The 19,459-nt window shown below is 39.4% G+C and overlaps 1 protein-coding gene across 1 annotated transcript in view; it reads left to right on the forward strand.

The window, feature by feature from the left end:
- Positions 1-19,459, forward strand: part of ADAMTSL1 (ADAMTS like 1) — a gene marked incomplete at its 5' end in the record, with an annotated part of 912,424 nt that overhangs the window by 226,873 nt on the left and 666,092 nt on the right. Inside the window, one exon of the mRNA XM_077765085.1 lies at positions 18,267-18,386. Coding sequence (XP_077621211.1) covers positions 18,267-18,386 — 120 coding nt within the window. The remainder of the gene's footprint in view (positions 1-18,266; positions 18,387-19,459) is intronic.

Consider the following 19,459-nt stretch of genomic DNA (forward strand, 5'->3'; position numbering starts at 1 on the left):
ACATCTGTTAATACATTGTAGTCTGGACTTTGACACATTAAATATATGCGCTTGAGAAAGTCAGTCATCATCTTTCTGGACTCCAAAAGGGATGGTTTCTAAGCTTTTCTCACTCTAAAAATTCTAAAATATGTAACTGTTAACTAAAATGCCTTCATTGATTTGCTACTAAGATATTTATAGAACTCAACAGAGAGAGAGAGTGGATCTGATCCCTGGGGCTTACTGTCTCATGGTGACATTTGGAGGCAGAAATGCACTTGGTAAAATGCAGGGAAGAATGGATGAAAGCAAAGACTCAGATAATTCTCTCAAATAATTACCTGCCAAAAGCTATGTGATAGGGCAGTGGCCTTGGGGACTTTCAAAATTCAAAATGAAGAATAGGGACCCTTCATTTGTCATTATACCAATAAGCAATCATTTTTGTCATTTCAAAGTTATCAGAATTATCTGTGGAATAACACAGCGAATAGGAGATTAGAAGTATATAACACTGAAACTTTTTCCAAGGACCTAGTATTTAAAGGAACCACAGCCACTTATTTTGAAGAAGAGGTTGTTAATAAGAACACCATCCATGATATGGCAATATCATTAGCTGGCTTTGATGTTTTCAACCCTAAACATGAAATTAATGGAGCATATGGGGCACCTGGGTGGCTCAGTCAGTTAAGCCTCCGACTTCAGCCCAGGTCATGATCTTACGGTTCGTGGGTTCGAGCCCCGTGTCTGGCTCTATGCTGGCAGCTAGCTCAGAGCCTGGAGCCTGCTTCTGATTCTGTGTCTTCCCCTCTCTCTGACTCTCCCCTGCTTATGCTGTCTCTCTCTCACTCTCAGAAATAAATAAAACATTAAAAATTTAAAAAAAACTGCAGCATACAAGAAATGTCTAGCAGCAGACAATCTTGAAATTTATTGGATGGGTCCCAAAGTCAGAGAGCTCTACTGAAAGAGAATTATTTTTTTCCCAGAGTGTCAACTGTAGGTCAATACCTATAACAATCTCAAAATTCCAGTTCTCAACAGATAGGGATAATCTAGAAGGAAAATTGCCTTCTACCTTTCTGAAAGCAAACATGGGCTATAAAGATAAATTTCTCCCTTGGCCCTTCAACCTATGCTACTATGATATTTCAGTTACCTATTGTTATGTAATAAATTAACCCAAGTTACTGGCTTAAAATAATAAATATGTTATTATTACCTCTCACAATTTTGTGGGCTAAAGGGGCTTAACTGGATGCTTCCTCTACTCCATGTGACATCAGTTGGGATTGTACTCGTCTGGAAGCTTAATTGGACTAGAATGTCCAAGATGGTTTAGTCACATATCTGGACACAATGACAAGTAGAAGAATGGGCTCGACTAGGACACTAGAGTATTTGTGTTTCTCCACATAGTCTTAGGATTTTTCCTATTCCATGTGATCTCTCCATTCGGTCATTTCACATAGCTTCTTTAGCTGGGTGCCTGGACTTCATAGTTGGTGACTCAGAACTCCCCAAAACACAAAAGTGAAAGCTTCCAGGCCCCAACACTTAGGCCCAGGGCTGCCATGACACCACTTCCACTTTGTTCTGTTGGTTAGAGCAAGTCACAGAGCTAACCCAGATTTGGTTATGTGTAGGGGGTGGGAATGGATGGAAGTGGAGGCATTAAATGTGTATATTAATTCTAGGAGGTATGGTTCAATTGGGGCCATTTTGGAAAATAGTTACTACATGTGGTCACTTGAGAAGTATTAAAAATGGACACCAACATCAGGAACTAGACCCAGTTTGAGGCACCTGGGTGGCTCAGTCGGTTAAGCGTCCAATTTTGGCTCATGTTGTATCACACGGTTCATGGATTCGAGCACCACGACAGGCTCTGTGCTGACAGCTAGCTCAGANCATATGCTTTCCAGATAGTCACCATCATATTTTATTCTTTAGAAGTGGTCAGTTTGTCAGTTGTCCTTAAAGTGTGACATCTAGAAATTAACTCTGTATCCCATGTTCATGGTCAGTTGAGCATAGAATAGAAGAAAGCTACCATATGTTTTGTTTCTTGCACTGTATTTTTAACAGCAGCCCACATTTCTTTTTTTTTTTTCTTAAATACTTTATTGTCAAGTTGGTTTCCGTATAACACCTAGTGCTCATTCTAACAAGTGCCCTCCTCCATGCCCATCACCCCCTTCCCCTCTCCCCTATCGCCATCAGCCCTCAGTTTGTTCCCAGCATTCAAGAGTCTCTTATGGTTTGCGTCCCTCCCTCCCCCCCACTATTTTTCCCCTTCTCCTCCCCCATGGTCCTCCATTAACTTCCTCCTAATCCACCTATATGTGCACACATATGGTGTCTGTCCCTCTCTGCCTGACTTATTTCGCTCAGCATAACACCCTCAAGTTCCATCCATGCTGCTACACATGGCCAGATTTCATTCTTTCTCATTACCATGTAGTATTCCATTGTATTGATAAACCACATCTTCTTGATCCATTCATCAGTTGATGGACCTTTAGGCTGTTTCCATGATTTGACTACTGTTGAGAGTGCTGCTATGAACATTGGGGTACATGTGCCCCTATGCATCAGCATTTCTGTATCCCTTGGGTAAATTCCTAGCAGTGCTATTGCTGGGTCATAGGGGAGTTCTATTGTTAGTTTTTTGAGGAAGCTCCACACTTTTCCAGAGGGGCGACAGCAGCCCACATTTCAATTAGGCACAATGAATCAACAGCTTGCAGTCCACTGATTCCATGTCATCCACATCCTGTACTTTCCAACTATTTGGGGAGACAGCCCAAACAGGGGAGAGGAATACTGGAGCCCTGGGGTGGAGAGGGCATGGGACTGACATCTGGAAATATACATTGTAGTCTGGACTTTGACACATTAAATATATGCGCTTGAGAAAGTCAGTCATCATCTTTCTGGACTCCAAAAGGGATGGTTTCTAAGCTTTTCTCACTCTAAAAATTCTAAAATTGGTAACTGTTAACTAAAATGCCTTCATTGATTTGCTACTAAGATATTTATAGAACTCAACAGAGAGAGAGAGTGGATCTGATCCCTGGGGCTTACTGTCTCATGGTGACATTTGGAGGCAGAAATGCACTTGGTAAAATGCAGGGAAGAATGGATGAAAGCAAAGACTCAGATAATTCTCTCAAATAATTACCTGCCAAAAGCTATGTGATAGGGCAGTGGCCTTGGGGACTTTCAAAATTCAAAATGAAGAATAGGGACCCTTCATTTGTCATTATACCAATAAGCAATCATTTTTGTCATTTCAAAGTTATCAGAATTATCTGTGGAATAACACAGCGAATAGGAGATTAGAAGTATATAACACTGAAACTTTTTCCAAGGACCTAGTATTTAAAGGAACCACAGCCACTTATTTTGAAGAAGAGGTTGTTAATAAGAACACCATCCATGATATGGCAATATCATTAGCTGGCTTTGATGTTTTCAACCCTAAACATGAAATTAATGGAGCATATGGGGCACCTGGGTGGCTCAGTCAGTTAAGCCTCCGACTTCAGCCCAGGTCATGATCTTACGGTTCGTGGGTTCGAGCCCCGTGTCTGGCTCTATGCTGGCAGCTAGCTCAGAGCCTGGAGCCTGCTTCTGATTCTGTGTCTTCCCCTCTCTCTGACTCTCCCCTGCTTATGCTGTCTCTCTCTCACTCTCAGAAATAAATAAAACATTAAAAATTTAAAAAAAACTGCAGCATACAAGAAATGTCTAGCAGCAGACAATCTTGAAATTTATTGGATGGGTCCCAAAGTCAGAGAGCTCTACTGAAAGAGAATTATTTTTTTCCCAGAGTGTCAACTGTAGGTCAATACCTATAACAATCTCAAAATTCCAGTTCTCAACAGATAGGGATAATCTAGAAGGAAAATTGCCTTCTACCTTTCTGAAAGCAAACATGGGCTATAAAGATAAATTTCTCCCTTGGCCCTTCAACCTATGCTACTATGATATTTCAGTTACCTATTGTTATGTAATAAATTAACCCAAGTTACTGGCTTAAAATAATAAATATGTTATTATTACCTCTCACAATTTTGTGGGCTAAAGGGGCTTAACTGGATGCTTCCTCTACTCCATGTGACATCAGTTGGGATTGTACTCGTCTGGAAGCTTAATTGGACTAGAATGTCCAAGATGGTTTAGTCACATATCTGGACACAATGACAAGTAGAAGAATGGGCTCGACTAGGACACTAGAGTATTTGTGTTTCTCCACATAGTCTTAGGATTTTTCCTATTCCATGTGATCTCTCCATTCGGTCATTTCACATAGCTTCTTTAGCTGGGTGCCTGGACTTCATAGTTGGTGACTCAGAACTCCCCAAAACACAAAAGTGAAAGCTTCCAGGCCCCAACACTTAGGCCCAGGGCTGCCATGACACCACTTCCACTTTGTTCTGTTGGTTAGAGCAAGTCACAGAGCTAACCCAGATTTGGTTATGTGTAGGGGGTGGGAATGGATGGAAGTGGAGGCATTAAATGTGTATATTAATTCTAGGAGGTATGGTTCAATTGGGGCCATTTTGGAAAATAGTTACTACATGTGGTCACTTGAGAAGTATTAAAAATGGACACCAACATCAGGAACTAGACCCAGTTTGAGGCACCTGGGTGGCTCAGTCGGTTAAGCGTCCAATTTTGGCTCATGTTGTATCACACGGTTCATGGATTCGAGCACCACGACAGGCTCTGTGCTGACAGCTAGCTCAGAACCTGGAGCCTGTCTTCAGATTCTGTATGTATCTCCCTCTCTCTCTCTGACCCTCCCCTGCTCACACTGTCTCTCTCTCTCTCTCTCTCTTAAAAATAAATAAAACATTAAAAATTTTTAAAAAAATGAACTAGACCCAGCTGAACATAACTTGGCTCCACTAAGCTCATTTTTCATAAAAAAGAAAAAAAAAAAGAACATGTATTTGAATGCTGACTTTCTATTGATTTTTCTTTTAGTATAAACCCAAATGTGGATTATGAAAATTGGCTGTGAAAATTATTTTTAATAATTTCATGGTCAGTTGATCACTTTGGTAGCACATATAATAAAAATTTCATGGTCAAGGAGAAAGGTAATATGCATGTGGGGTAGATAATTGGTGGACCCAAGACTATTTCAGTCAAAGATTTATAAAGGATTCACAGTAATATCATTAGCTTAAATGACAAATAGGACTTAATTTGCTACCATTTGCTATAGGACTTTGAGATCCTTGCAAGCCCTTATCCTTTGAGTACATTCATGAGTGGTACCCATGAACAAGTACTGTTTGCTACTGTGAAGAAGCAATCATTTCCTTCCTTTCTTATTCCAGGCTTTATGATGATATTCATTTCCAACACAACCCTCCTTTTCTCCTGGCTATCCCTGTCCCCTCTGCAGGTGCTGTTCTCTCCCCTGGTATAATCCCAGTCCTTGCTGGGTACTCTCGCTGGTCCATGCCACTCATGCGCTAAGCCTGGAGGGGCCAGATCTTTCACCTGTGAAATGGGAAAGCGGGCTTCCATATTCTGTTAGCTTTCATGCTCAGTTTTTAGTGCAACACCTTTTTGTTTGTTTGTTTTACTTAAAGACTCCCTGCACTGAGTGAAATCTGAGTAATAATCACTGTGTTGAGTGTAGGATTGCTCTTTTTTTCTTTGCTATCCAAGGATCTGGGTCTAGACCAAGCTGGAAAGAACTATCTTCCAAGAGGCTTCTCCATACCTCATGCAAATAGACCCATCATCTATCAGACATGCCTGGGTCTTCCCAGTTTTTGGGTCACATTGAAATTTTTGCTACACACATTCATATATAAATACATACATATATGTGCCTATGAAGTGCTTTCATTTCCTTCCAAAGATTCTGCTTTAATAGGAACAAACTATTATTAATATATGACAGAGTAACAATACACAAGTATATTTAGCATTCCACTTCACTTTCCCCAAGAAATATATGGGCCGAATTTCAGAAATAACTTGGGAGTTGAGAGACAAAAGAGTTTTGAAGAAGTAGCTGCCATCTGTGTGAAGTACATTGAGAATGACAGATAAGGGTGAGGAGGGAAGAGTGGACATTTAAAGAACGCTTGCTATGCATTTAAGTGTAAACCTCCCCATTTCTTGGTCATTTTCTTGAGATACTGAGTAAATATTTGAAATTCTCTAAGTTACACTTACAATTTGAATACTGATATACATTTCTCCCAATTTTTTTGTGTGTTTACATTTCTTAGAGACTGGGCCATGGGGTATGCATGTGTGGACTGGGGAGAGTGTGGTGAACTCACATGTATCTGAGTTAACACTACTACCAATACTATTAATGCACTATCCATAGAACTGTGCTTTGAATATGTCTTTAAAGGGGGAATAAATTTACATGGATCCATAATATCCTATTTTTTTCTCCGAAATATTGGCACATGTTGGTAAGACTTCTGACCAGGAATAGAGAAACTTTTAGAGTTCAAGAAGTAATGAAAGCTAACCTGCCCACAAAATGCTTTATCTTAGTCCCTTGACACTTTTGTGTGTAATTAAAGCCATTGAGCCAACTGAATACAGTGAGTATTGGATGTACTATCTGCATTTCAGTGGTCGGATGAAGAGGCATGCTAGAATAAGAGAGAACTTGGAGCCAGGTCTAGAATAAGAGAGAACTTGGAACCAGATATAGGTAGTCTTGGTGAGGATCAGGGAGGTGGAATCTGAACTGTCTCTTATCCACTAGTTCTAATCATTTTCCCCAATACTGTAGAGAATTAATGAAACTTCAGTGCAGAAACAGTAGAAATCCTAACAGTGTTCTCAACATTTGTTTGGCATCATGGAAACTGGGTGGCCTTTTTGCTGTAGATAGGGATGGTAAATTGGAAACATTAGGTCCAGACCAATGACACTTGGGTCAGAAGAAGAAAAGCTGTATTAATACATTGAAATCCAGACACAAGTGCCAAGACAGAATTTGGAATGCAATAGGTTTATTAGGGGAAAAGATGAAGGAGGCAGAGGAGGCCAGAAGAGCCATCAGACTACAGCTCAGCTTTCCCCAGTAAAAAAAAAAAAAAGAGAAAAGAAAGGTTGGATAGGAAGAGTCTCAGACCACAGTGCAGTGCTGAGAAAGGTTTGGCCAGCCAGTGGGATGTCCTCAAGCAGAAATCACTTGTCAGGACCCTTAGGAATAGAACAGCTTTAGTATCCCTGCTGAGCCCAGCTATGGGCTGGAAGCAGTCCATGGGCAACAAGGAGGTGGATTCAGAGCACATTTGGGTCATCTGTTGATTAAGCTCTCTGCAGCCGATCTCTGAATGACACATCTTTGTGGCCACCAAAGGAGTTAATGTAAACGAGGCAAGGGTGAAGAAAGAAGTTTCTGCCCTGATCAATCTTCAGTTTGATCCAGAATATGAGAGATACCATGACTTTCAACTCCTACTTAAGCAACTTTAGAAAAACCTAGATAATAATGTTGATCTACATAAACATTGCCAAGCATACACACAAAAAAAGATTGATTTTTACAACTGCATATATAGACATCTTAAGTTCTTCCATGTTTTTTTTTTTCATCTTAACATTCTCCTCTAACTGTTCAACTCCCTTAATTCTTGGCATTAATGAGTATTTTATTTTATTTTATTATGAGGGAGAGAGAGAGAGCACAAGTTGGGAGATGGGCAGAGGAAAAGAGAGAGAAAGAGAGAGAGGGAGAGAGGGAGAGATAGAATCTTAAGTCAGGCTCCACGCTCAGCACAGAGCCCAATGTACGGCTCGATCCCACAACCCTGAGATCATGACCTGAGCTGAAATCAAGAATTGGACATTCAATCAACTGAGCTACCTATGAGCCCTAGTGAGTGCTGCATTTTAAATGTAAGATTCAGGGGCACCTGGGTGACTCAGTTGGTTAAGCACCTGACTTTGGCTCAGGTCATGATCTCCACATTCATGGGTTTCAGCCCCACATCAGGCTCTGTGCTGACAGCTCGGAGCCTGGAATCTGCTTCAAATTCTGTGTCTCCCTCTCTCTGCCCTTCCCCCACTTGTGCTTGGTCTCGGTGTCTCCCTCTCTCTCTCTCAAAAATAAACATTAAAAAATATTTTAAAAATAGATGTAAGATTTAAAGATGTAAGAACATAGAAGCAATTTGAAGACCATACCTGTCTCTCTTTGTCACTAGAATCTGTGACAAGAATGTGCCTTTCTACCTAGCAGTAGTGCACTGGGAATTGGAATTCTTTTTCTGTTTTGTATGTTCTTTCATTGTCTAAGTGTAGATCTGACAGCTATTATCAGCTTTCTCAATCCAAATATCCCAACTTTGAAAATTGTATTTTTCTCTCCTTTTGGTAGGAACGGGATAAAAGGTGCCTTAAAATGTTTGAGGAAATAAAAAAAAAAGAATTCTCTACATATTTTGAGAACGTTGTTGCCTTCTTTGAGTTATTTGACTGTTTTGCCACCTTTCATATGTCAAGAGCTATGCCTCAAAACCCACACGTTTTCTCTAACCCAATACCCAAGAAAGCGATATTTCCCCTCATCTGAAATAATAAGAGGCTAGTGAAGACGGTCCCCCCAATACTTTCTAGAATTCAATCACCTTCATTTCTGCATTTGTTTGTAATCAGTTATGGAAATGGCACAGCTTACCTGTAGATCAAGCCCACATTATACACAGTGCACACTCTTTGATGGAATTCCTTCTGCTACTTTTTTTAAAAATACATTGTTCTGTGAGGGTAAGTTCCTCTACCTGTTTTTGTTCATTATCTATTTTTATTTTGTTGTTGATGTTGTCATTGTTTTAATGACTCCTTGTCTTGTCAAGGTGGCTATCTATCTACCTTAAAGATAAAATAGGTCTTTTTAAGCATTACTCCCCCCATGAAGGTTATTTTGCTAGAGTAATGGAGTTTCTTTTCATTGACATTCTGGGACAGATCTTTAAATTCAGCTACATCTGGTCACCTTGCCTCAAACCATATTATAGCAGTTACTCTAAATCAGACCTGAACTACGCACGAACATCTGTACCAAGAATTATGAGGCCCAGCTGAACATTTTGGACCAGCATGTTCATCTCACGTCTTTCTGCTTTAACCTTTTAGCAATTATCTTTACAATCCTTAGAAATGGTAATTAAAGTTGGTAAAAGAACAAACAGAATACTAAAATGTTTTTAAGCTCCAAACATCAGGTATATAAATGTCAGTGGCTTAAATATGGTTATAAGAATATTTTTATTAACCCCCCCCCCCACCCTGCTGCCGCTCTTCTTGGGGATCATATTTAGCCTTTCCTTGAGGGAGTATAACACTGCTAATCAGCTCACATAGCTGGCAGCCATTAGCTAGGGACACCTGAAGCCACTTGAAGACCCTTTATGTTCCCAGACAAGCGTGCTGTAGCAGTAGGTATGGATAGGTATGTTGACATCACAGTCTCTATCTAAAGAGATTTAGACACTCTCCAACAAAACAACCAACAGTACTTTCAAAGATAAAAAGATGGTTTTCTTTTCTTTTTTTTTTAATGTTTATTTAACTTTGAGACAGAGTATGACCAGGGGAGGGGCAGAGAGAGGGAGACACAGAATGCAAAGCAGGCTCCAGGCTCTGAGCTGTCAGCACAGAGCCTGATACAGGGCTTGAGCTCACAAACTGTGAGGTCATGACCTGAGCCAAGGTTGGATGCTCAACCTACTGAGTCACCCAGGTGCCCCAAATAGATGGTTTTCTAAATGGACTCTTAGAACAAAGAAAGCCTTTTCTATTCAGTGATGCTGCCTCCCTGCTCTCTATACAAATTTTTGAATGTGCACACACAGAGTTGATGATCTCAGCATAAGCTAATGGAGCCTCTTCTGATTGGTGACTATGGCTTTGGAGACATTTTTAAATATCATTATTTCGGTACATATTCTCATAAGTCTGAAATACTTCTCCTTCTGCATTATAATGAGGAAATTAGTAAGAGTATATGCCCATATATTTTTTTCCTATTCTTTACATTCAAATTACTGTTTACTATTTCTCTATCTTAACTATATTAGAATATTCTTGGGGTGCCTGGGTGGCTCAGTTGGATGTCCGACTTCAGCTCAGGTCATGATCTCATGGATCATGAGTCAGAGCCCTGCGTCAAGCTCTGTGCTGACAGCTTGGGGCCTGGAGCCTGCTTTGGATTCTATGTCTCCCTCTCTCTCTGCTCCTCACCTGCTCACACTCTCTCTCTCTCTCTGTCTCAAAAATAAACAAACATTAAAAAATTAAAAAAAAATTCCTACCAGGGATGAGGTCATTGGGATTAGTGGAAGGGAAGCCACTGAGAGTAGGCTGGATTTGGATTATTTTTCCCCCTCATTGCATTTGGGTCCATTAGAATAGTCCTAACAGGAATAGGCTGTCAAATGATTAATTCCCTTGCCCAAATCAGGGATCCTTGTTTATTGCCAAGTGGGATGTACTAATGTCAGGCAAACACAATTTGTTACCAAATGTCAGGACTTTTAATAAAGTTAGAGACATCTATATTTATTTTTATTTAGAATCTACTTCTTAGTATATTTATTCCCTAAATCTCATTTGGCACTATTCTCATTTTTTTTATTTTGATCAATATTTTAAGGGCTAATAATAAAAATATTCATCCTTTGGCTTGATTTCCTTCAAACCAGAAGTAATTTATACTTTTATATTGGGAACAAATTTTCTCTTCCTTCCGTTGGTCTCTGAGTCACTTTGATTTTTAGGATCAGATTGTAATGATGGGCTACCTTTGGGCTGGCTGAGTTCTTATAAATTCTTATTTCCTCCTATTGCTTGACAAGGATTCTCAGAACTGGAGCTGGAGATTTTGGGGGAGGGGGATGAAAACTTTATGTCCAGTTATTTATTTAATAAACATTTAACTGTCCCCCTTGTGCCAAGAACTCACAGCCCTGGCATCAATCATGTCACTCTCAATCCAGCATTTAAATATAGGTGTGTATTCAGATAGTGCAGTAGCTGGCTGTCTAGGTGGTTTAGATGATTATTCTAATCTAATGAGAATTTACAGCTTCACTATCTTAATTCTTAATTAACTATGAGCCAAAATATGGGCACAAATAGAAGTTATAAAATCCTTTCAGTGGAAAAAAGAGTTTAACAGTATGGTTTTCAGTGCTGTACTTTGTGAATAGTGTTGAAACCTAAATCTGACCCATGGGACATAAACTTGGCTCCATTTCAGTTTTCACAGAAGAACCAAATGAAGAAAGAAGAAGAATAAACTGATAATTGGAGGGCATGTTTGTATGTTTAAACTTTCTAATATTTCTACATCCCTTTCTGCCATCCTGGAAGTAAATGGATGCCTTTCTAAGAGTTGTAAGAACATTACAGCGGCTTCAAAGCTCTGGCCGTAATCCATTCCTATCATCAGTATTGCAATTTGTATAGAAATTTTGACTCTTCCTTGATGATGGTGGAGATTCCAAAATCTGAAACTGTTACTCTGTGTTTTAACATTCCAAATTCTAGTCACAACCCATAGAGCAAACTTGTAAGTAGGACATTCTCATCTTTTATTCCACCAAACATTGTGAGCTGACAATTGTGAGTCAGAATACTACCCAGTATTCTCTGGAGCCACTGAGAGTCTGGTCATGTAAGTTATAATGGGACCAAATGTAAAGTACAAGAGAAAAGTATATGTAGACATGGTTTGAGTTTCTGCCTGTATTTTAAAGCCAAATGCAAAACCTTTTGTTATTATTCAGTGCCTTTGGTTTTTAGTTTTAAACTACCTTTCCCTCTTTTTCCCTCTAAGGGCTAGAGAATAGAGAGTTACTTGAAAGACTCCCTTGTTTCCTGTATTTACCTATGTCCCTCTCTAAAATCTCTTTGTTTGATCGCTCAGCCCCGTTAGAGAGAACGTACACCACAACAATAAATTGCTTCCATGCCTTCCTGGATCTAATGAGATTCTATTCTGGGAGCTGGTATTTCTACATTCCTGGGTTCTCTGTGGAGTACTCTGGTGTGCCAACAGTCAGAAAGAGGAGTCAATGTTTGAAGCAGGAAATGAGACTGCAATTGGAGAAGGAATCTTCATCACAGGGTACAAATTCTAGCACATGACAATTTTTGTGCTTCCTGAGGAGTAGTCCTGGGGAGTCCAGAAACCCTGTAGAAATAGATAGGTGTCTCAGTAATGATGACTTGTTTCTTGCCCTATTCCTATAGGTGAATAACCAGGTTTGAATACGGCAGAGATTTGAGTTTTTTAGAGATACTGTCTGTGATTCCTGATCCAACATAGCCACTGGCTATGTGTAAAATTCCTCCACTTCTCACATTTCTGTTTTCCCATCTGCAAAACGAATACCACTGAATCTAAGACATAATGGGGTACCAGTTTTGATGGATTTTTTATGATATGCTAACTACTTTATAACTTGCAAGGGGAGTTTTAACATATCAGGTGTAAAGTAACCATGTTTTCCAAACCAAAAATCAGGGAACCTGGTTTAACCATGGGAAATAGGATTTAAAAAAATTTTTTTTTAATGTTTATTTATGTTTGAGAGACAGAACATGAGTGGGGGAGGGACAGAGAGAGAGAGAGAGAGACACAGAATCTGAAGCAGGCACCAGGCCCTGAGCTGTCAGCACAGAGCCCAACACGAGGCTCAAACCCACGAACCATGAGATCATGACCAGGGCCGAAGTCAGATGCCTAACTGACTAAGTCACCTAGAACTTTTAAAACGTGAGTTATCCTGGAAATTTTCAAGTTGCAGTCAATATTTAGTTGAATTCAGGGGCTGGGGATTGATAGCTCAAAAAGCCATAGGCTGTTCTTAAGAAAAAATTACAATAAGTTGAATATAATGTTGTCATAAATGTATTTGCATTGGAAACCAATAAGAGAAGACCTAAAAATGGTGAAAATCAGTATGCTTGGATTGTTCTTGTTAATATTTTCTGTTGGCATAAATAAGCCATTAAAGATAATCCATGTGAAGTTTGGTGTTCCCTGGGGTCCTTACCTTTGCCCACATTCTTCCATTCTCCATATTGTCCCTTGGCAAGTTCATTCATGCCACGTATCATCCACTCCTCATAGGATGCTAACACTTACATATCATCTCCAGACCAGTCTCTTTCCACTGCACAGAGCTCAGCTTTCTTTGTCCAAGGCACCTTGGACTCCACTTCTCTGGAACCAAACTCTGCATCTAACTCACATAATTGTTCTCCCCACTGTATTTCCTGTTTGAAAGTGCTGCTATCCACTCTGCCTCAAATCCAGGCAGAAAATATAGACGTAACCTAAGACTTATCACTTGCATTCAGCTGGCCACCCAATCTTCTGGTCCTCTCCTTTCCTACCAGCCCCTTGGGTCTTCATGAGTTCTCATCAGGGTACTTACAGTGATCAGAAACTGGTCACCTCATCTTCAGTCTTACCTCCTCAGAGCCACCAGGAGGCACTTCTAAACTCCTTAAATCCAAGCAAGGAGTTAACTGCTCGGCTGCTTCTGTCTTTCAGTGAGCATGATTCATAGTCTGGCCCCTGCAAATGATACAGATCCTCTTCTCATCCCTTGCTCTTATGTCTCTCCACACTCTTGCCATGCTAGCTTACATAAAACACGCCAAACAGAACAAAGCATCGCAAGCCTTAATTCCTTTCTCCAGACTGTTCTTCCTAGAACAAGAACCTTCCCTGCCCCAATCCCATTCCCCTTGTCTGGCTAGTAAATCCCCACTTTTCCTTTAACCTCACTTTAAACTCTTTCATAATCCCTGGGAGAGGTAATCACCCTTGCTCCGTATTCTCCTAGCATCCTGTGCTTACCTAGAATTTTTCACCGTATTAATTCGAGCAGGCAAGCCATAGTAACAATGTCTAACATGGACAGTGGTCCCAACACAGTAGACCATTACTTCTTGATCAGGTTACCATATTAGGTAAACAAACAGGTCATGGGATGGCCTTCCTGCCTGCAGTCATTGAGGGAGTCAGGCTAATGGAACTTCTGACATCTTTAATAATTGATTTCAGGGGCACCTGGATGGATCAGTTGGTGAAGCGTCAGACTCTTGGTTTCTGCTCAGGTCATGATCTCGCAGTTTGTGGGACTGAGCCCCATGCCAGGCTCTGTTCTCTCTCCTACCCCTCTCTCTCTGCCCCTCCCCGACTCGTACATGCCTGCAGGCACTGATGCTCTCTGTCTCTCAAAATAAGTAAACTTTAAACAAACAAACAATAAAACAATTGACGTAAGCTTTCCCTGAGGCTGTCTCCATTCAAAATTGACCTGAAGGCAACAGAGCTTGGAGGAAGGAATGTGGGAGACTTTTATGAGCATGCCTGGTCTGTCACTCATTACTTCTACCAGCTGAAACTCAGCCACCTTAACTGCAAAGGAGGCTAGGAAATGTGCTCCAGGTGTATCAGTAATAATGAAAAGATGTAGCTTTTGCTGAGTATCTAGTAGACTCTGTCACATCCAAGTACTTGTTAGGATAGTGCCCTGAAAGGAAGAAATATGTCCTACAGTAAAGCTCCTGGCACTTGACAGCACTTGGATAAATGTATGTACATGTAAATGCATGACAAAACAAATGAGTAAAATACTACTTTGGATTTAAAGAATCATTTTAAAAATCAGGTTGAAATAGAAGTATAAGATTTACATATTTATGTATCTTTATATATTTATGTATCTCCTTCACTGTAATAGTATTTCTAAAGCACACAGAACATAGTAATTATTATCCATGGTTGATAGATACAGATATTCAAAATTAACTTAATATTGACTGACCAAATTAATTTGGATACTTTAAATTGCCTAATTTGGTGAATAGAAATTAAATTAGGAACAGATATGCACAAGATATCTATAGGGAGAAAATTCTTATAATTACATTCGTTGAACTTGTATGTTCTTATCTATTCTCAATATTAAATTGAATTATAGTTTAATTAAGACTTGATGCCTTGTTATCACATGAAAGTATTTGGAAAGTTGAGCATTTTGGTAAGAATCATGAATTTTAGAAACTGTCAACATTCTTAGGAAATACAAACAGACCAATGCTTTCTAAAACAAATACACAAATATGACTGAAAGTTAAAGCATAAACCAAATGGACGAAATGTTTGCTAATTATCCTTCCTTTTTGTGGCATTGAGTAGTCTTTGTATTTTGACATCTCACTTTCTCTTTTGGCAGATATTTGAGTCATTTTGTCTATTTCTTTAATTAGTTTAACAAAGAAAACGTGTTTTTTTTATAGGCACCAAAGTTCTCCCAAAGCAAATGCACATAAATTTAGTAGCCTTTTCAGATTTTAGCTTTTAAATAATTTTTTAATGTTTTTTATTTATTTCTAGGAGAGAGAGAGAGAGAGACAACGTGAGCAGGGGAGGGTCAGAGAGAGAGGGAGTCACAGACTGAAACAGGCTCCAGGCTCCGAGCTGGCAGTCAGCACAGAGCCCGATGCGGGGCTCGAACCCACAAACCGCGAGATCATGACCTAAGCAAAAGCCGACGCTCAACCGACTAAGCCACCCAGGCGCCCCCAGATTTTAGCTTTTAAAAACTATCATTGTATGACTGAAGATGGCCACCATTTCGAATAATGGAGTTAAATTCAAAATAGCCTAGAATTGTTGGAGAAATGATTAATTAAATGTGAACTAGTAGTGATCAACATATTTTAGTCCTTTTGCAAACAGTACCCTTAAAACACATCAATTCTAGGTTACTTTAAATTCAGGTTTTGGGGATGCCTGGGTGGCTCAGTTGGTTAAGCACCTGACTCTGGATTTCAGCTTAGGTCTTGATCTCAGGGTCATGAGTTCAAGCCTCCTGCATTGGCCTCTGTGCCGGGCATGAAGCCTACTTAAGAAAAAATAAAAATTATTTAAAAATAAAAATAAATAAAATAATTTTCATTCTGACCTGTTTGATAAAAGGTTACACAATGTGGCTATTGAGAAAAGGTTACACAAATGTGGCTATTCTTTATCTAGAACTTGAACAACTGTGAGTTACACTGAGCCCTGAGCCCATGGATTTGCAATGCACCCAACAGGAAGTAGAGAATCCCTGAAAGCTTCTAATCAGGGAAGTTATAGGGTTAAGACAGGTTTTGAAGTATATGTAACTACAGACTCAAGAAATGATTGATGTTGATGAGAAAATAAATGAGAACTTTAATTTTAAATGTAACAGGAATAAGTTAGGTACACCAGAAGGATGCATTTCCAAGAATAAGTCTGCAATTCTACCTCTGCTTCTTTGGTATTGGTTAATTCTCATGAAACAGTGGAGGAAACACTGGTAAAACAATGAAACAAGATAACCTCTCATTGACCCTGCCTCTTGATGATTGTATCACTTTTTTATCACTGCCATAACAAATCACCACAGATTTAATGGCTGAAAACCATCCATCTGTAGTATCTCACAATTTCTGTAGGTCAGAAGTCTGGCAAGGCATGGCTGGATTCTCCACTGAGTCTCACTGTGCTAAAATCAAAGTATTGGCCAAAGATGTAGCTCTCCTCTAGGGCAAAAGGGCCTTTTCTAAGCTCTCCATTGTTGGAAGAACATATTTTCTTCTCAGGCTTCCCATGGGCCCCCCTTGATCTTCAAGCTAAAATGACAGGTCAATTCCTTGTCATGCTTTGAATTTTTTTTACTTTCTCTCCTGTCTTCAGTCCAGAGAAATCTCTGTTTTTAAGGTCTTCTATGATTATATTGGGCCACTTGAATGATCCAGGCTACTCACCCTATTTTGAAGTCAACTGATAAGTAAACTTAATTATATCTGCAAAGCTCCTTTGCCTTGTTAAGCAATATAGTCTCAGATATGATACTAGGGAATTAAGGGGCCCAGGATTCTGTCTACCCCAATGTACTGTCTATGCTGTATAACAGGGGTCATTTACATATAAATTATAATTATATTCCTTTTCAAAGGGCTTAAGGATTAAAATTATTTTAATCTATTATGAATTATTGCAGACATTTGAAGAAGGCATAAATTAACATGAACAGCCTCATATTCTTAATGATATTACCAATACCATAAAAAGGTATAAAACTGAAAAGATATAAAAATTGAAAAGATAAATCAATATGAAGATAATATGAAGATAATATAATACCCATTTACAATATCCATTACAGATATTATAAATATCATCAAAAAAATTCAAGTAAGTTAAAAAAAAGCTTGCATTTTTAATTGTTCCTTGAGCAGAATGTGCTTTTGATAATAATAATGTTGAATGCTTACTATATGTAAATCACTGTACTAAGTACATTACATGTATTTATCTCCTGTTTTCTCAGCAATCCAAAAATGCTGATATCATTCCTATTTTACATTGAGTAAACTGAGGTTCAGAGAGGTACTGGGAAGCCTGGGTGAATTAACTGTTCCTTGGATTTATAGGAGTTACTCAGCGATTTGTTCTTCGCCAAAGGTTTGAGTAGCTCAGTAGCACAATGTGATAATGATAGGAAAGGGGTTTTAGAGTCAGACCTGTATTTGAGTTCTCATTTCAACACTTAACACTTGACAAATTCCTGAAACCTTTTGCCTCCAGTTCCTAATTTGTAAAGTGTGGCTAATAACAGACACCTCCTGGGGCTGGTGCAAGATAACATGTGTAAAGAACCTGGTATGTGATAAGCTCTAGATGAAAGTTGTCCAATACCTCCCTCCAGAGTAGCTGAAGTGCATCTGGTTCTAAAGCATTTGATAACTTGGAAAGTTAGTTATGGGCTCAGGCCAGCTGCTCCTTATCTGGAAGATATTTAACATAGGATCCACCTAGATGCTCAGATCCATGGGACCAGGGAATAGATCTCTGTGGGTCCAAGATACCTATACAACACATAAATATGGCTAGCCCAATAGAATAAATCTAGGTACCTGGCCACAATTGATCTGGCCTCAAAGGTAACTTACAATCACTGAATTTTGACATCGCACACCAGTCAATTAAGAGGTGCCAACTTAGCGGTGGACTTTCCTGGCATCCATCCAAGGAGCCACATGCCAGAATATTCTAGTGGCTCTCGCATTAATACATATTTGCGTACATTGTTTTTGATTGCTCTAATCGGACTTGAAATGAATCCAAGAAGTTTCTTTAACTCAGAGACATTAATTCTTCAATGTCCCCTCCCTCCAGACTCTGTCTGAAGGCTGAATTTGCTATCTTATCTCCCTAGGTATGTGGAGACCAAAGCCAAGGAGCTGTTTTCCTGAGGGAATTTACGCTAATTCGAAGAGAGAGCCTTCAGGAAGATTTCCTGTCTGACCTCTTGAATAGTCACAAAACTGAAGACCCGGTAGGGTGTCTCTTTTAATCATTCTTAGAAACACTAAAGTTCCATTGCTCATTCTGACTTGGTGGTGGTGATTGGATTTAGCAAATCCAAAGAGGTTCGGATGGTATTTTCTTATATCCATGACCAGAGGGAAGCAAAGCGATAGCGCGGTGGACAGACTGTATGGGGCAACTTTCTACCCTCTCCAGGGTCTAGCAAGCCTCAACATTTTACTCGAGCATTAACGTTTGTTTGTGGCAGCCTGCGGAGGATTCACATTAAAATAACTGACGTTTTGCCAGCGAGTCTGAACATGAAATGGTAATAATTTAAATGAGTGAAGAAAAAAGATTTATATGTAAATTGTTTTATGAGTCAATGGAAATTCCACCATCTTCCCATACTGGTTTCTTTGTGGATATTTTTACTTCAAAAGGTTAGTCATATTTATTTTATGAAAGTTTGTTTCTCTGGTCGTGGTTTTGGAAGAAAAAAAATGAAAGTCTCCAAAATGAGTTTGTAGATGAAAACGAATGGAGATGTCAAGATTCAGGGTACACTCTACTTGCAAATCAAGCCATAGTTTGTATTCTGTACTTTATTGTGAGAAATGGATGGATAGTTTTAAATATGGTTCTTCATTGTGATGGTGTTTTGCTCGAAAGGGCCCATACTGGAATTAGAGAATCACAGTAGATTTCTTGTCCCCTCAGCAAATAATGACTTAGAACATGCCCAAAGCAAACACACAAGTGGCTGTGTTTCTAACACCTCTGTCCTGCCCCCTTCTAGTCTCTCTCAGGAGGGTGTTTTGAGGACATTAATCTCACAGACCTCGAGATACTGAGTAAATCAGCCCTCTCAGTAGCCACTCATGGTCACCTCTTACTGTTTCTGTCATGTACATCTTCTCCATGACAGACACTCATATTCTTTTCAAAGCTTGTGCCCCCAACATGGGCAGGAACAGTGGTAAAGGTTCCCAGGGGTACTATAATTAATTTTCATATGGTTCATATATATATATACATATTTCTCAGTAAACTCAGAAAATGCAGAGCCTGCCTGTTAAACATTTATTGTTTGTTGAAGGC

The sequence above is a fragment of the Crocuta crocuta genome, unplaced genomic scaffold (genome assembly GCF_008692635.1).
Source record: "Crocuta crocuta isolate KB4526 unplaced genomic scaffold, BGI_CrCroc_1.0 scaffold687, whole genome shotgun sequence".
In the NCBI taxonomy this organism is placed as follows: domain Eukaryota; kingdom Metazoa; phylum Chordata; class Mammalia; order Carnivora; family Hyaenidae; genus Crocuta; species Crocuta crocuta.